This window comes from Ranitomeya imitator, chromosome 4 (assembly GCF_032444005.1).
Source record: "Ranitomeya imitator isolate aRanImi1 chromosome 4, aRanImi1.pri, whole genome shotgun sequence".
NCBI lineage: Eukaryota > Metazoa > Chordata > Amphibia > Anura > Dendrobatidae > Ranitomeya > Ranitomeya imitator.
The window spans coordinates 41322152-41340919 of record NC_091285.1 but is presented as its reverse complement, the minus strand read 5'-3'; the positions used below and the strand labels follow the sequence as shown (position 1 = coordinate 41340919).

The following is an 18768-nucleotide window of genomic DNA, read 5'->3' as shown; positions in this document are numbered from 1 at the left end:
ATGCATCACTTAGATTACTAGGTGCAGCAATTCTCACACAATCAGAGCTTTTAGATTTAGCAATGCAGCAGAGCTGAGGAAGCTAACCCCGCCCACACCAGGCTCTGTCTATACAATGTCCATAGACAGTGAGCTGCTTGGCACAGGAGGGGGCGGAGTCGGACAATCAGACACTGCTGCTGTAGTCAGAGCAATGATAAACTCCTGCTGCTAAAATGATCATTGCAAGCAAATAAAACCACTGAGCTAGGTAAGAGAGGCATTGCTGCAATCTATGTTTTAACCCCTACAGCATGTTATCTTTAGATTGCATAGCAAAACCCTGCTTCCCTTTAACCCCTTCACAATGTGTACCACAGACTTGTCACACTTTTGGTGCAGGTGTCAGCTGTGTTAAAACAGCCGGCATCTGCTTCCAGTAGCAGAGATCAGAGCCCTTTCCATTAATCACTTAAGTGTCAATATCCGACTCTGACGGCAGGATTTAAGGGCTGCAGTGCCAGCTTTGTGTGGAGCAGGTGCCAACACCCCTGCAGCCTCCATCCTTCTGCTCCCATGAAGCTGAGCCAGTGGCTTGGCTTCATAAAAGATTGTGATTTTTACTATATTTTGCAATACTGAATTTTTTCACTAGACCTATTCCAAAAAATGCAAATAAAAGCGACCAAAACAGCGTATGTACCCGAAAATTAATCTAAGAACATTGTCTGCTCCCCATGCAAAAAACAAATTCTCAGCTCCATGGATGGAAAAATGTAAAAAGTTACGGATCTTGAAAAATAGCGACACACAACCTAATTTTTTTTTTAACAAGCTTCAGAATTTTTGTAACCACTTAAAAGGGTTGTCCAACCTTGGGGAGCACTATATGTACCCTGTATGTGACTGCAGACTTGTGAGTCCTCACAGCGCGCACACTTCGGGTGCATGGGCTATGTATGCATTATGTATACTTCTGGGCACTTTCCAACTAGACGTGTCCGGTCTAACTTGGTACATTTGCATTGAGAGAGGCCGCGCACGTCTAGTCTGCACATGACTGCACGTATGTAAATCACATACTTATGGTCATGTGTCTGCCGCTCCCACACTGTGAAGATTCACAAGCCTGCAGTCACATATAAGGCTAGGGTCACATTGCGTTAGTGCAATCCGTTTAGCGCTAGCGGATTGCGCTAACGCAATGTTTTCTATGGGGCTGCGGTCGGGGTCGCGGTAACGTCCCCACTCTCGCAGATCCCCGATCTGCGAGAGCGGGGAACGGATCGCGGGCGCGCCTCGGACGCTGCAAGCAGCGTCCGCGGCGCGCCAGGAATCACCGGCGCGTCGCTAGCTCGTGCCGAACATGGCACGCGCTAGTGAAGCGCGTTCCCATTGCCTTCAATGGGCGCGTTAACGGAGGCGTTGCACGGCGTTAATTTCGCCGTGCAACGCTGTCCATTAAACGCGGTCCCATAACGCAATGGGAACCCAGCCTAATGACTGCAGACTTGTACCTCAAGACCGGACAACCCATTTAAATCTGAAAATACCCATACAAATTTCTGTTACCGGGTCATGTTTACTGCACAATTAAATCGTCAAAAAATGAACCCGCTAAAAAAACCTATGGTTGTATTACATTTTTTTTGACCATTTCACACTGCTTCAGATTTTTTTTTGCCCTACTTTTCAGCATGTTATATGGTATAACGAATGGTGTTCTTCAAAACAACAACAAAAAAGTCCTCAATTGGCTATGCAGACATAAAAATAAAAAAAAAGTTATGAGTAGGAACAAGCTTAGGTATAAAAACAAAAGCACAAACGTAAAAATTGGGAACTAAGCTGCAGTACCTGAGAGTGGTCACAATATTCGGAGCTGTGGTTCTCCAGGTCTGTGCACTTCCAGGAGCTGGTCAGTGAGGGTGATGGGCATCAAACCCCATTAATCAGTATTTATGGCCTATCATTAGGATAGATCATCAATTTAAGAGGTCCTAGACATAATTGAAGCTAGAACTACGGGGCAGATTTATTAAGACTGGCATTTCCCACACCGGTTTATAGCAAATGATCATGTGCACGGTCGTCTCTCTAGGTTGTAATTTAAAGCTAGAGTACCACTTTTATTCCTTTAGAAATGGATGATCCTTTTGATGGTAATGAGGTAACAGTGGAGTCTGAAGAGATGGAGGAACACTATGTCCCTGCTAAGCCTCCAGTGAAGAAGAAGAAATACAGGGGCTGCTCAGAACAAGGAGAGACCGTGAAGAAGCCAAGGTAATTTACACCAGCTCCTTGGCACCTATGACTTGTCCACTTTAGGCAGTGCTTTTCCATTGGAAGGACCCTACAAAAGTAAGCTGATCACTGGGTGTCCCACTTCTGGGAGTTTCTAAAAATGCATAAATTTGCATGGCAATGTGGCAGCAAGTGTTTGATTTCCCAGCAGCTCCTCCGCTGGTGGAAATAAGTATTACAGGGTGTCCAATAAAATAAGTGGGCTATCGTTGTAATGCACTGACACGCTGGGTCCTCCAGTGAGAGACACTCTTTGTAGATGCTGATCCATATAGGTGGGGGACATAAGGTCCCTGTTCTCAAGATCAATGGGGGTTTCAGCAAATCTTGAATCCACTTAAATAAATTCTGTTTTCTATATTGATAACTCAGAAGACGTTCTGATCTGTGTTGACCGATTTGCGTCCCATAAGCTGTCAGATTCATTTAGACCCTTCAGACCAACCAGTAATCCCTACTAGTGTGATCTATAAACGTACTGATGACGAGCCGTCATGTTGTAGGTCGGCATACCTGCTCTACTACTATGACATCTACCTGAAAGTCCAACAAGAGGTGCCTCACCTGCCCCAATCCGAGATCAACAAGAAGATAAGCGAGAGCTGGAAACTTCTCAGCGTGGCCGAGAAGAGCTATTATCTGGAGCGAGCAAAGCTGGAGAAGGAAGGCCTGGATTCTGTGAGTGGCCATTAATTTACAGGACATTTTATTCAAGGGATATTCTAGTTGTTATTTCAAAGAGGGTCTTTCTGTACCTCTATCTTCCACTTTGGGAGATGAGTTTTTATTCATGATTGTTGGGTATCCATCCATGTGTGAGAGTTGCTGATACCTGGCAGGCCGCCATCCATGCAAACTCAGAATCCCCTCTCTACTCCATTAGTGGAAGTAAGAGGCATTGGATAACCACTTAATTTCTAATATTGGATAACATTCTTACGGTAATTTAAAGGGGTCGATCCATGGAAAGTATGACACCACCGATCACAAAAACAGGGGCCTGCGTCCTCCAGGTGAATAGGCTGTGGTCCTACATACATACCTCTCCTTTTCAATATCTGTGGGAATGATAGTTGTGTCCAGCGCTTGGCTATCTTCATCAGTCCCGTGACCACCATTCTATTCCAGCCAGAAAACTAGATCCCTGTTCTCATGATCAGTGGGATCCTAATGATCATACAAGTATCACCTATCAATAGGTAGAGTCCTGGCAAGGTGTTAAGATTGCACTTTCCAGTATGCAGATTATCATTGAAAAGTCCTTGATCTAGAAAAGAAATCTGGGTGATTTCAGCTCTGAAGCTTGCAGAATTATTAACGCACTGGTACACAATACAGTACACTCTGGATAGGTACTATATACATAGTGTATAAGTTGTTTGCTAAGTTTAAAAAAAAATGTTTTAATTTTTATGTAAACTGCAAATTGGCGGAAGGCTCTGAACACCCTAAGGCCCTAACTAGAAATAACCTAAAAGTTCTTCAAGTGATCCTTGTTCTTTTTTTTACCCAGAATATTAAGTCCTGCTCGTCCACCATGATATCAGATGTCCCAGGCTTTAGGAAAATCCTCCCTCGTTCAGAATATATCCTGATACCCAAAAGGATCCCTGATGATGAACCTCAACGTGTAGATCTATGTCTCGCTCAGTCCCGGGAGACGGGCGTCCTGGCTCCTTCTGCTGCTTTGTCCCATAATGGTGGTCAGAGCATCTTTACTCTGGACCCCAAACAGATTGACCTCTCTGACCAAATGACAGAGATGGAAGGTCTAATCGAAGACGGGGCAAATTTCTCTCCAGGCGGCACAATGCAGGAAGTCGCCCCTGGGGGCGTATATACCCAGCTATCCGAGAAACTAGCAGGAGAAATCATCCTTAATGACGCTACTTTAGAGATTGGAGAAACCAGCACTTACCCAGGCGCGAATGTGGTCATCGAGGAAGATGGAGGCATTGCCCTCACACAGTCGGAGATGTCCGTCCTCACAGTTATGGCAATCCAGGTAATGCAGAAGAAGACATGGCTTTTTTTAGGAACATTTGTATCATAAAAAATTAGGTTTTGGGTAAATGTGTAGACCAGAGAAGTGTAATTCTTTATTACACTATCTTTATTTCCCGCAAGATCAGTAGTGGCAGAAGTCTTGGGCAGTCAATTATCTCATGTGCCTATAGGTTGCATATTAAGAAAATTGCCTTTGATTGATGGTTTAGCCTGAAAATCTTATTTTGCCGAGTTTTCGGGACAGTCACTGTAAAAAAGAGAGAAGGCAACTGGGCATTTATTTATATGGTAGTGGGAGTAACACAACTAGATGTTAATAGCCCTTTGGAGAACTGGATCTGTCATCTCTGGGATCGGAGATAACTTGTTGATTATTGAGGTTGTGACTCCCAGCTGTTCCGAAATCAAAGCTTTGCACCTCATTCATTGTTTTGGGGAATGCCGGAGAAAGCTGAGCACTGTTCTCTCATTTCAATGGCAGTCCTACTGACAACAAATGGAGTTGGAACAGAGCTTGTCCTAGGGAAGATCACAGAAGAATCGTACAATATTGTTTAAGGGAGTAAGGGAGTAGGTTCAAGCAGTCGTATTATACTTTTAAACAGTAAGTAAAAAGCTACGTATCATAACCATTAAAATCTACATCCGCCCAAGTTGTGTTTCGCTTTAATGAGCTTCATCTGGGGCAGTCATGTCTCAAAATTGTTGGAATCTTCAACGGAGGCTCTGAATTGAGCCTCTGATGTGGACGTGAACACAACCCTAATTTAACTTGTAGGGCACTTTGTCTTCTTGCATCTGGTTTGTTTTAAGCAGGTTTTCTATTTAGAGATATTTTACATAGCTCCCATAGATTATAATGCAATGAACTGCTTACAGGCACACACAACCCATCTTCCACTGCTAGTTATGGATGCCTCTAACCTACCTCTGCAGCAGACTGAGGATCTCTGGACCTTTTTATTCTCCTTTTTTGAGTTACTTTGTATTGATTGTTTCTCTCTTGTCTCACACAGGACACAGATGAGCCGTGCACTGCACCCCCTGCTTCCCAATATATTATGATGCCCATAACTAGTCGCTCCCTCACAGAACCCTCCCGAACTATCAAATTGGTGAGTAATAGCATAAAAGAAAGAGAAGAATGTCTAACCCATACTTTTTGTATTCTTTTATGTTCTTTATTTGTCATTTATTGCTCTGCATAGTGAATGAAGATTGGCTGTTATTATGATCTTTATGACCTATCCACTGTTTGATTATGTGCTATGATCTGATGGTAGTGTATTAATATTTATGCAAAAAAAAAAACGGCCCGCGGGAATTATGTTTTTGGCTCACAATTTTTGTACATTTTTTTATGTTTGTGTTTTATACTGACTGATCTTGCGTATCTGTACAGATGAGCCCTGCACATATTTTTTACAATTTGTCTTTTTTTTTCTACTTTAGGGCACTGTACCCTACTGTGGATTACATTTGTGGGACTTATTTTGTAATAAATAATTTATCTATCTACCATAATAGTGTGAGTACAATACATTTTGTTTCTATGCTGCAGGCGACCACATACACGAGAAGAGGACGCGGGAACTGCACCAACCCCACCTGCACTTTTTCTTATGTGACAAGACACAAGCCCCCTAAATGTCCTGTCTGCAATCAGTTCCTAGGCGGTAAATGGGTTCCAAAGGTAAGTGTATATTAATGGCATACATGGAGAACTGCTTTTCTGCCCCTTCATCACAGTATCCATATTTGGGATCAGAATAGGTAAAAATCAGCTGCATGGAAACACCGCAAAGAAGTAACAGCAAATAGCTAACATTCTTAATGCTATGTAATGTGACAGCAGCACGATGGAGGGGCAGAGACCCTGATTCCGGGGATGTGTCATTTACTGGGCTGCTTGCTGCAGTTTTAATAGAATCCCTGATTTATCTCCTGTAAATGTAGCAGTGCTCAGAATGCTGAGCTGTGTAAAGCCCCACCCACACCCCGGATTGGCAGCTTCCTGTGTACATTCTCAGCATTCTGCCAATCAGTGCTGGGGGCGGGGTTGCACGTATTAGCTTGACTGCTCTGCACGTGAGACCTAGTCCTGCAGTGATAATCTCCTGCTGATAAAATACTGATTGTATTGAAACTTCAACACAGCCTATTAAGTGACACATCCCTGGAATCAGGCTCTTTTGCTCTATATTTTGTTTGTCTAAGATTAAATTGCAAAAACCTGCTGGCAGATTCTCTTGAATTGTAAAAATATAGTGGAAAACCCTTTTTAAGGATTAGTGGTGGTCGCCCCACATGTTTTTGCACTGATCGATCACTTACCATAGTAGGAAAACCCTTTTATTTAAAAGGTTGTTCTGGTCTAAGCAAGGTGTCATTTATCCACTGGATAGTTGAGAACTGCTAGATCGTTCACAGTCTTCCATTAATTGACAACTTATTGGACTTTATTTTGAAAATTATTGCAGGGGAAACTATCAAAAGAAAAGAGCCCAGTCTCAGCACCACCATCCGACAGACCGGATGAACGGTCTGCCATCACTCCGAGTGAGTCTAAGGCAACGGAAAAGGAGAATACAGAGGCGGTCAGTCATATCCTACAAGCTACCCCGCTAGCCCAGAGTGAGGAGTGGGAGGAGGTGATCGTCTCAGAAGCTCATTTCGTAGCAGAAGACAATGATGAGGCACAAGGGACGGAGCAGGCGGAGTGTCCGCAGGGATCCGAGCATGATGCCGACAGGACCGAGAAACCACCCGCGTCTGGACGGTCTAAAGGGTCATCACAAGTTTCTTCAAAGTGAGTATATTTTTTAATGCAAATTGCCTCTTCAGAGAGGAAGAGGACTTGATCTCTATAGCGCCACCTGTTGGAAGCAGCGATCCTTCAAGTCACTATCCACCCTTTGACAAGTCTTGCAATATAATTTTGGATTAAAGCCAAATCAGAATCTCTAGTTGCAGACACGGTGTTTCGGGGGTATTGCGCCTCATCAGTGCAAAGTATGAGATCTAATTTGGCTAGGTGAGAGGCTCTGTACTAGGGCCTAAGGGGTAACGTTTCTCCTTGTGGAGGGTGACATACCAGTTCTGGCATGCCAAGGTTAGGAGGTTTATTCGCCGTGCCATCCTCCTCTTGGAGATTTAATATTCAAATTGCCTCTTATTAAAATGAATAGATCAAAATTGCTGAGGACACTGGTCGTCCTATCACAATAGGTACATAGGTAACAGCAGCCATGGTTACAGTCACCCAGGCTTCATAGAAATCCATGGATCCTGCCAACTAGTCCTGATCTTCCGCTTATCTTTGTGGCTCAACCTGAGATTCCTGCAGTTCCTGATGTACAACTGCAAGCGAAATTCCAGAAGGTTATTATTGTGTTAGATTAAAGGGGTTTTCCAATTTCAGAAAACCCTTGTGCCCCTGACTGCAGATTGTTTAAAACAAGCAAAAAAAACCCACGCACTTTACTCACCCTCCCCAGGTCCAGTTATCCGCACTGCAGCCATTCAGTGAGCTCAGCAGCTCGTGCCTCAGGATGAAGCGCACTGATTGGCTGTAGCGCTTTCCACCTGCCGTCAGCACTGCAGACAATAGAAGACCCCCGAGAGCAGTGGCGGAGACTCTGCACTGGACCCTGGAGAGGTGAAATGGGCTCAGCTTGTTTTTTTTTTTTTGACAGCATCTGGGTGACAGGTTTTCCAAAAATGCAAAACCCCTTTAACACTACAGGCTTGGGTTAATATTTACTTTTTTTTTTCATTATTCTGCTTTTTTTTCTTACTATAATAGGACATCTTCTTCATCAGCCCATAAAGCAGACGCAAAATGTGCAGCTAAACCACTTGCGGCCGCGTCCAAGCCCATAAGAGCGATACTCCCAGCCCCGGCCAGTGCAAACCGAGGAATCAGCATGGAGGGAGCAGGCAACACATTGACCATTCTAAAACCCGGTAATGAGCAACCGCAGTCTTTTACTTACAGTTAGTCTTTTGTTTTTCCCCATATTATTCTCTTATAATAATTAAAGGGGTGTTCCATAAAATAAGGAAATAAGTGTGATGTACCTCTGCAATTTCCCGGCTTCTCTAGACTTGCTCCTCTTGGAAGTAATAGTGTCCTATCCATACGCTCTGGCTACGGGATAAGTTGACTTGGAAGTGACTTGTCACCTGAATCTGCAGCCGATCCGTGGTCGCAACGGTCAGATAGATAATGTGGTCATCAGGAGCAACATTTAAGGGGTGCTCCGATCGTTCCTCGGGACGAATTGCATGCACCCAGGTGCTCCTCTCAGCATGCGATTTGTGCCAAGGAATGATCGGAACGTTGGTGTCGCTATTGCTGCCTCCCATGGATATCTGTGTCCTCCAATGAAGGCTCCAAGAAAGATTTTTTTTTTTACGCTGAGTGCCAAAAATCCTTCTGTAAAGGGAATCTGTCACCCCATTTTAGGCCTATAAACTAAGGCCACTGCCATCAGGGGCACATCTACAGCATTCTGTAATGCATTCTGTAATGCTGTAGATAAGCCCCCGATGTATCCTGAAAGATGAGAAAAAGAGATTAGATTATACTCGCCCAGGGGCGGTCCCGCTGCGGTCCGGTCTGGTGCCTCCTATCTTCATACGATCACGTCCTCTTCTTGTGTTCCTGCCGCGGCTCCTGCGCAGGCGTACTTTGTCTGACCTGTTGAGGACAGAGCAAAGTACTGCAGTGCGCAGGCACAGGGTAAGGTGAGAGAGGCCCGGCGCCTGCGCACTACAGTACTTTGCTCTGCCCTCAACAGGTCAGACAAAGTACGCCTGCGCAGGAGCCGCGGCAGGAAAACAAGAAGAGGACGTGATCGCATGAAAATGGGCGCCGCCGGACCGCGACGCGCATCGGACCGCCCCTGGGTGAGTATAATATAACCTCTTTTTCTCATCTTTCAGGATACAGCGGGGGCTTATCTACAGCATTACAGAATCCTGTAGATAAGCCCCTGATGGCGGTGGCCTTAGCTCATAGGCCTAAAATGGGGTGACAGATTCCCTTTAACTTAGTAGAAACCAAATATACCCCTTGAATGTTTCTCTTGATGACCACATTTATCTAAAGTGGTTACTGGAAAGCCTGGAGACAGAAGGATTCATTCTTCAAGAATGTACACTTTTTTTATACACAGCGATTAGTTGGCACAAACCAATTTGCACGATCCACGTCAGTGATGTGTGGCTGCAGGACGGGAGCCACGAGAGCCGCCTCCAACCTCCCGACATCCACAGCTCTTCTGATTGGCCAACCTGGAACGATGTCACATGTGCATCTTGCAGCGATCATCTCGCGCCAGATCAGCAAATCAAAAGAAGAGCTGCAGATGATAAGTGGCGGTTCTCAGGGCTCCCGTCCTGCGGCCTGAGATCACTGTCATGGACAATGGACCTTGGCCTGTGAATCGATTCACGCCAATGCTACTACGGTAGTTATTATTGGTATCCTACTGTCAGGTACAGATTATGTGGAGCTTGTGGCAGTCTGTATGCAGGGGATCATTAGTGTAGTCCAAACTGCTGAAACCTGCATCCATTGCTCCGCTGAGGACGGGTGAGCAGTGACCTCCTGTTTTGCCCCTCATCAGTGCAAAGTATGAGATCTGATTTGGTTAGATGAGAGTGGACTGGGGTGAAAGGGGTATCGTTTCTCCTTGTGGAGAGTGACAAGCTATGCTGGGCATGTCAGAGTGAGGAGACTTTTGTAAGCCATGCATGCTACAATTTTCAAATGTAAATTCTTAGAGTAGAATACATGGCTTTTAAGTCTCCTCACTCTGACATACCAGGCATAGCTTGTCACTCTCCACAAGGAGAAACGATACCCCTTATAGCAAAGTGGAAACAACATTGAAAAAAAAATAAAAACACTTCTCTCGTAGATACTCACAACCTTATCTCGTCCACGGGGCTAAAGGCCAGCACATTGAAGCAGCTGGGGCAAGTGGTGTTACAGCAGCCAGTGACTCAGGACATCACGGTAAATATATATATGTACCAACTTATGCGCGTTCAGTCGGGGGGATTATTTCTTTGCAGAAATGTCATATTGTAGCTGAGGAAGGGGGGCACAATCTGATCACTGGCGCCTCTGTTACCGCTGCCAATGTTTTACATTGAAACGCTGCAGTGTTTCTGATAAAACCTTCTTTAAGGCGCCAGTAGGACTAGGCTGACAAGTACGAGGAGCGGGTCCCCATGTGTATACATAAGGAAAGACCAAGGGAAGTGGGGCGGGGAGAAGCCGTACCTCTTACTCATGATAGGGTCATCGTGCTCAGCCGGGGTTTCAGCTTCTGATCACGTCAATCATGGACGTGTTGGGTCTTTGTATCATTGATGGTCTCATGCAGGAAACCCCTCCATGATGACGACCATACGCTTTACGAGGGCAGATTGTATTCAGGAAATGTCTGAGGTATCTGTGCCGAAGACTAAAGTGTTGGTTTCTGACAACGTCGGGAGGTCCTCCATTGTGTGCAAATTCAACATCGCATTTGGGTTGGTGTGTTAAGTCCCCAATATACATTTCATGAAAGTGGGCCAAGCTCAATGATTTCTGCATCTAGTGTGTGTATGGGGGGCTTCTTACATGGGGATTGGGCCGCTAGAATTTCAGCGGACAATCCTTTTGTTTGGCGGAGAGGTAAGACTTCTCTGGCAGCGGCACTCTCATAGAGAAGATAGGAGCCCCCGTCTCACCGTGGTCTTGTGTATGGGGGCGATGGGAGAGACAGCTGTCTATCAAACCTCATAATAAGGTGCAATGGATGCAGCCATAATAATGGAGCTTTTTGAAGTTGATTATCCTTTTCATAGTAACGTCCAGTCTTAATTCATTCTAAAAATGCTCTAAAAGAAATGATTGTTGCATTAATGTTTTTTTCCTGTTTTACCTCTTTGTGTAATTTTTCCTATCTTTTATAGTATTTTATTATTATTATTATGCTTTCATTTTTGCTTGTTCCTTATTGCCAGGTAAGAACAGACCTCCAGGCACCTGTACCCCAACCACAGATAAAAGTGGTGACTGACTCCTTCCCACCATATAAATATAGCTGCCCGGTGGCCCTGGTAGGTATATATCACAGCCTTCATCTTCCAAAGAACAAGTACAAAGCCTGTACAAGTAATAATGTTCCTGTTAGAGTTCACACATTGCATATTTGATGCAAAATTGTGGTTCGAAATCTGCATTAATATGCTTTGACTAAGTAGAGTACAATGTAAATGTGTGGTAATAAACCCCTCCTGAAATAGGAACTAACAGTAATTTCTATGTCAGGTGCAGGATGATTAACTGGCTGTTTTACCCAGCCGGCATCTGCTTCTAGCAACAGCGATTGGAGCTTGCTCTTATTGCTGATTTTTAACCATTTATAATGCTACAATTAATCCCTGACATTCCAGTAATTTCAATTTCAGGTGCAGGTTAATGGAGCGGACCTAAGAGCTGAACTCACTCAATGCAGGGTGTTTTGCTGGCTGTTTTACCCAGCCGGCATCTGCTCACAGCAGCGAACGGAGCTTGCTCTGATTGCTGCTGTTTAACAATTTATAATTCTTCTATTGACCCTGACAATCCAGTAATTTCAGGTACAGGTTAGAGGAGTGGACCCAAGAGCTGAGCTCACTAAATGCAGGGTGGTTTGCTAGCTGTTCTACCCAGCCGGCATCTGTTTCTAACAGCAGCGAACTGAGCTTGCTCTGATTTCTGCTCTTTAACCTTTTATAGTTCTTCAAATGATCCCAAACATGCCATTAATTTCAGTTTCAGGTGCAGGTTAATGGAGCGGACCCAAGAGCTGAGTTGTCTTAATGTAGGGTGGTTTGCTGGCTGTTTTACCCAGCCGGCATCTACTTCTAACAGCAGCGATCGGAGCTTGCTCTGATTGCTGATTTTGAACCATTTATAGTGCTGCAATTGATCCCTGACATTCCAGTAATTTCAGTTTCAGGTGCAGGTTAATGGAGCGGACCTAAGAGCTTAGCTCACTCAATGCAGGGTGTTTTGCTGGCTGTTTTACCCACCAGCATCTGCTTCTAACAGCAGCGACGAGAGATATCTTCTAAACAGTTCCTATGTGCGGAGTGCGGATGAGTTATCGTAGCAACCAGTGAAATTAGTTTCCATGTACAATTAGAAAAACACAAAAAACGTGAAGACTGATAAATATTAGACAATTTAATTTCCTCCTATACTTTGCAAAGTTGTTCAAAATTCCATGGCCACAGTTGGAAGGAAAATTACATCACATCTTCCATTCTGTCTTCCTTTATCAGGACCTGGGCTTGGCTACACAGCGGGGGAGAGGAAAGTGTAAAAATGTTTTCTGCAATTTCATGTATACCAACAGACATAAGCCGAAAACCTGTCCAAACTGTGGATTCAGTCTGACAAAGGACAAAACAGAGAAAGAAACCAGATCTGTGAGTGTTTATACACGGTTTCCAAGTCAATTGCATGTCTGCTTTATTAGAGATCGCCTAAATATAGACTTTTATGGGACTCCGACATATTAAAAGTCAGATGGGTGACAGTTCGTCTGCTGAAACCCCACCGGATCCCAAGTCGGTCTTGGTCCTGGCCTACATTCGACATGAGAACTTGGTCTCCACCTCAAGATATGTTACTAGTATTGAAAGATAGGAGACAAAAAAAGCGCAAATAGGGTCTTATCCCCAGGATTGTTCTTAATCAATTGTGAGAGAACTGCTCACCTGGTAGTACACAGTACAAGCGTGTAGTTGTCAGCTGCTGCAGATCCACAGGTCGGCGTTGCGACCTCTCAGAACCGTTATAATAAATGAAACACAGGTCTGTGTGTGGAAACTTCCTGAAGAAGAAGCCTTTGAGCTTCGAAACGCGTTGAATAAACCACCCGAACACCCTAACAGTATATCTGGATCTATTATTTGTCGCAGCAGCGCAGATGTAATCCACATTTCATTTATTATAACGCCTCAAGATATGTTGTCAGACAACTACAGTATATTATCTCATTGGGTGAAAAATCGGAACATAGGCCTTTATATAGTTCCTATCTGCAGGCGCCATCTCTATACTGACTTACACAATATATTTTTAATGGACTGTACATCTGACAGCATTCTGATAGGGCAAGGCGTATTTAGTTAAACCCCCTATCAGATTTAGGTGTTCTTTTGTATGCAAAGATCAAAAAATATGTAGTGGGTACTGATTGTCTTTGTGGGGACTATCAACTGGTGTGGGGGTTCTTATAGACCAGGCAATGTTTCCTGGGAAAAAGGGTATGCATATTTGCTCTCCTCAAGAAGAAATAAAGCTATCTATCTAGTGCCACCTATCGGAGGTAATTACGCTAAAAGACAAGGACTTAAAAGGGTGGTCTGAAACGAACATTTTTTTACATTCTAAATTCTCCTTACAATTTGCGCTGACAGTGCACTCTCTTGGCACTTCTAATTAGAGCCAGGGATGGAGCGCACTGTCACTGTGCACTGAAAAGAATATTGCCCACTAACTAGGGAGCTCTTACTGAGCGTATATCGGAATTGACAACCAACGCATTTTCAGTACAGCAATGACTAGCCCAGCCCCTGAGGTGGATGCCACGGATGACGCTTTGTTTCTAAATGGAGTCAGAGACTGCAGCAGTGACCGTTTCCTCTACGCCCTGATGACGTCCTGTTTGAGTATTCCAGCATGCACTTGGGATTCTCAAGTGAAACCTTATCAAAATCGAAGTAGGTATTTCAAAATTTCAAAGTACTTTTTTTTCTAAGTACTCGGCAGTTATAACATGGCAGTTAGACAGGGCAGGAGACAGGTAAGACAATCTGAATCTAATCCATATTCACTTAAAACAGCACAAATACTCACCATATTTATTTGTATAATCTATGTTCTGGCTGCTGCATTCACTCACATTCACCGCCCTCGCATTAACTCTCTACACTCCATCCATATCGGTCCCTCTGTCCTTGCCTCTCCTATGTATAGCACTCATGCTCTATTCACATTGCTTAACAGCACAGATCCATTCAGTCCCACCATCCAACACAAGAGACGCTCTCACAAATCACTTAAACATCTGCTCACTCTTTCGATCCTCCTTCTCCTAGTCGCTGGAGACATCTCTCCAAACCCCGGCCCCCCATGTTATAGCCAGTCAAACCTCCCAATTGCTACACCCAGAAACCCCTCTAACCTTATTAATATTCCCTGCATGCCTTCTGTCTCTTTCAATTGTACCCTTTGGAATTCTCGCTCTGTGTGTAATAAACTCTCCTTCATTCATGACTTCTTCCTTTCTAATTCTCTTAATCTCCTGGCTCTTACTGAAACCTGGATTCAGCAGTCAGACACCACCGCGGCTGCTGCTCTTTCATATGGTGGACTACACTTTTCTCATACCCCAAAATCAGACAATAGAGCAGGTGGAGGCGTTGGCCTGCTCCTTTCACCCAAATGTACTTTCCAAGTTATCCCCCAAGTACCCTCACTTGTCTTCCCTTCCTTTGAGGTCCATGTGGTCAGACTCTACGTCCCCTTCTCCATGCGAGTGGCGGTGGTGTATCGTCCTCCCGGCCCCTCTCATCAGTTCCTGGATCACTTTGCCACCTGGCTTCCACACTTTCTCTCCTGTGACACCCCCACCCTTATCATGTGTGATTTCAACATCCCCATTGCCTCTCCCCTCTCCCCATCTGCTTCTCACCTTTTATCTCTATCCTCCTCTTTTGGCCTCTCGCAGCATACTAACTCTCCAACACATGAAGATGGAAACTCCCTTGACTTGGTCTTCTCCCGACTTTGCTCAGTGGATGATTTCACAAACTCCCCTCTCCCGCTCTCTGACCACAACCTTCTTTCATTCTCTATCAAGAACTGCCATCCCGCTCAGGTCACCCCCACTTTCCACACTTATAGAAACATACAGGCCATTAACACCCAGAAACTTATGAAGAACTTGCAGTCCTCATTGGCCCCTATCTCCTCCATCTCATGTCCTGATTCTGCAATGAAGCATTACAATGAAACCCTGCAAAGTGCTCTGGATGAAGCTGCTCCTCCTATACATAAAACAAGTCAGCACAGACGGCAACAACCGTGGCACACGCTGCAAACACGTTTCCTGCAGCGGTGCTCCAGGTGCGCAGAACGTCTGGAGAAAATCTAATCTACCCGAAGATTTCATCCATTATAAGTTCATGCTAAAGACATACAATTCTGCCCTTCACCTCTCCAAACAAACCTACTTCAACACCCTCATCACCTCCCTGTCCAATAACCCTAAACGTCTCTTTGACACGTTCCAGTCCCTACTCAACCCAAGAGAGCAGGCCCCAACCACGGATCTCCGTTCTGACGATCTGGCCAATTACTTCAAAGAAAAAATTGACCACGTTCGACAGGAAATCATCTCCCAATCTCTTCATACCATGCACTGTCCTACCTCCCCCACTGCATCTAGTTCACTCTCTGACTTTGAAGCAGTTACAGAAGAAGAAGTAAGCAGGCTCCTTGCATCTTCTCGCCCGACCACTTGCACCAGTGACCCCATTCCATCACATCTCCTCCAGTCCCTTTCCCCGGCTGTCACCTCTCACCTAACAAAAATATTCAACCTTTCCCTCACTTCCGGTATTTTTCCCTCCTCATTTAAGCATGCCATCATACATCCATTACTTAAAAAACCATCCCTCGATCAAAACTGTGCCGCTAATTATAGACCTGTCTCTAATCTTCCCTTCATCTCTAAACTCCTCGAACGCCTGGTCCACTCCCGTCTTACCCGCTATCTCTCAGATAACTCTCTTCTCGACCCTCTTCAATCTGGCTTCCGCTCTTTACACTCTACTGAAACTGCCCTCACTAAAGTCTCTAATGACCTACTAACAGCTAAATCTAATGGTCACTACTCCATGCTAATTCTCTTGGATCTCTCTGCAGCATTCGACACTGTGGATCATCAGCTCCTCCTCACTATGCTCCGCTCCATCGGCCTCAAGGACACCGTTCTCTCCTGGTTCTCCTCTTATCTCTCTGACCGATCCTTCACTGTATGTTTTGCTGGTTCCTCCTCCTCTCACCTTCCCCTTACTGTTGGGGTTCCTCAAGGATCAGTCCTAGGCCCCCTACTCTTCTCGTTGTATACTGCCCCTATTGGACAAACAATCAGTAGATTTGGTTTCCAGTACCATCTCTATGCTGACGACACCCAATTATACACTTCTTCTCCTGATATCACACCGACCTTTTTAGAAAACGCCAGTGATTGTCTTACCGCTGTCTCTAACATCATGTCCTCCCTCTATCTGAAACTAAACCTGTCAAAAACTGAACTCCTCGTGTTCTCTCCCTCTACTAACCTACCTTTGCCTGACATTGCCATCTCCGTGTGCGGTTCCACCATTACTCCAAAGCAACATGCCCGCTGCCTTGGGGTCATCCTTGATTCTGACCTTTCATTCACCCCCTACATCCGATCACTGGCTCGCTCTTCTTACCTGCATCTCAAAAACATTTCTAGAATTCGCCCTTTTCTTACTTTCGACTCTGCAAAAACTCTTACTGTTTCACTTATTCATTCTCGTCTGGACTATTGTAACTCTCTACTAATCGGCCTCCCTCTTGCAAAACTCTCCCCGCTCCAATCTGTCCTGAATGCTGCAGCCAGGATCATATTCCTCACCAACCGTTACACCGATGCCTCTACCCTGTGCCAGTCATTACACTGGCTACCCATCCACTCCAGAATCCAGTACAAAACTACTACCCTCATCCACAAAGCACTCCATGGCTCAGCACCACCCTACATCTCCTCCCTGGTATCAGTCTACCACCCTACCCGTGCCCTCCGCTCCGCTAATGACCTCAGGCTAGCATCCTCAATAATCAGAACCTCCCACTCCCGTCTCCAAGACTTTACACGTGCTGCGCCGATTTTTTGGAATGCACTACCTAGGTTAATACGATTAATCCCCAATCCCCACAGTTTTAAGCGTACCCTAAAAACTCATTTGTTCAGACTGGCCTACCGCCTCAATGCATTAACCTAACGATCCCTGTGTGGCCTATTTATAATAAATAAAAGAAAAAAAGTTCCTCGCATCATGTTCATACACTTTATGCAGTATTAGCCCTCTGTGTCTGTACTGCTACATACTGGTTCATGCAGCTTTACATGAACACCCGAGCCTTACACTATAGCTGGTCCGAATAACTAAAGCAATTGTTACCATCCACCTCTCGTGTCTCCCCTTTTCCCCATAGTTTGTAAGCTTGCGAGCAGGGCCCTCACTCCTCCTGGTATCTGTTTTGAACTGTATTTCTGTTATGCTGTAATGTCTATTGTCTGTACAAGTCCCCTCTATAACTTGTAAAGCGCTGCGGAATATGTTGGCGCTATATAAATAAAAATTATTATTATAATTATTATTATAGGTAAAAAAAAAATAAAGCAATTAGATAGAGTAGAGGGGAAATGGTAAGGACTTTTTAATTAAGTAGTAAAAAATAGATTAGATTATTTTAGTAAACTAGATGGTGGCCCGATTCTAACGCATCGGGTATTCTAGAATATGTATGTACCGTATATACTCGAGTATAAGCCGACCCCCCCGCTAATTTTGCCACAAAAAACTGGGAAAACCTAATGACTCGAGTATAAACCTAGGGTGGGAAATGCAGCAGCTACTGGTAAATTTCAAAAATAAAAATAGATACCAATAAAAGTAAAATTAATTGAGACATCAGTAGTTTAAGTGTTTTTGAATATCCATATTGAATCAGGAGCCCCATATAATGCTCCATACAGTTCATGATGGGCTCCATAAGATGCTCCATATTAAAATATGCCCCATATAATGCTGCACAAATGTTGATTATGGCCCCATAAGGTGCTCCATAGACACATTTGCCCTGTATAATGCTACACAAATGTAGATTATGGCCCCATAAGATGCCCCATACAGATATTTGCCCCATATAATGCTGCACATGGCCCCATACAGATATTTGCCCCATGTAATGCTGCCCATGGCCCCATAAGATGCTTCAAACAGATAATTGCCCCATATAATGCTGCACATGGCCCCATAAGATGCTCCATACAGATAATTGCCCCATATAATGCTACACGTGGCCCCATACAGATATTTGCCCCATATAACGCTGCACATGGCCCCATAAGATGCTCCATACAGACATTTGCCCCATATGCTGTTGCTGCGATTAAAAAAAATTAAAAGTGACATACTCGCCTCTCGGGCCCCTGGCACTTGCGATGTTCACCTGCTCCCCCGTTCCACCGCCGACCGCCGCTGTGTCTTCCCCGTCCTCTCAGAGGGCGGCACGCGCACTTATCGCTTCATCGCGCCCTCTGACCGGAGCGTCACTGCAGAGGACGCGGAAGACACAGCGGCGCTGACGAAGGAACGGGGAAC

The 18768-nt window shown here is 44.7% G+C and overlaps 1 protein-coding gene across 2 annotated transcripts in view; it reads left to right on the top strand.

Moving 5' to 3' along the window:
* The window catches only part of HMGXB3 (HMG-box containing 3), a 78120-nt gene that overhangs the window by 19076 nt on the left and 40276 nt on the right, over positions 1-18768 (top strand). For both annotated transcript variants that reach the window (XM_069763589.1, XM_069763590.1), the window contains exons 2-11: positions 2121-2262; positions 2787-2961; positions 3797-4288; positions 5307-5405; positions 5852-5983; positions 6771-7099; positions 8096-8256; positions 10218-10315; positions 11314-11409; positions 12619-12765. In XM_069763589.1, coding sequence (XP_069619690.1) covers positions 2123-2262; positions 2787-2961; positions 3797-4288; positions 5307-5405; positions 5852-5983; positions 6771-7099; positions 8096-8256; positions 10218-10315; positions 11314-11409; positions 12619-12765 — 1869 coding nt within the window. In that variant the 5' untranslated portion in view covers positions 2121-2122. The remainder of the gene's footprint in view (positions 1-2120; positions 2263-2786; positions 2962-3796; positions 4289-5306; positions 5406-5851; positions 5984-6770; positions 7100-8095; positions 8257-10217; positions 10316-11313; positions 11410-12618; positions 12766-18768) is intronic.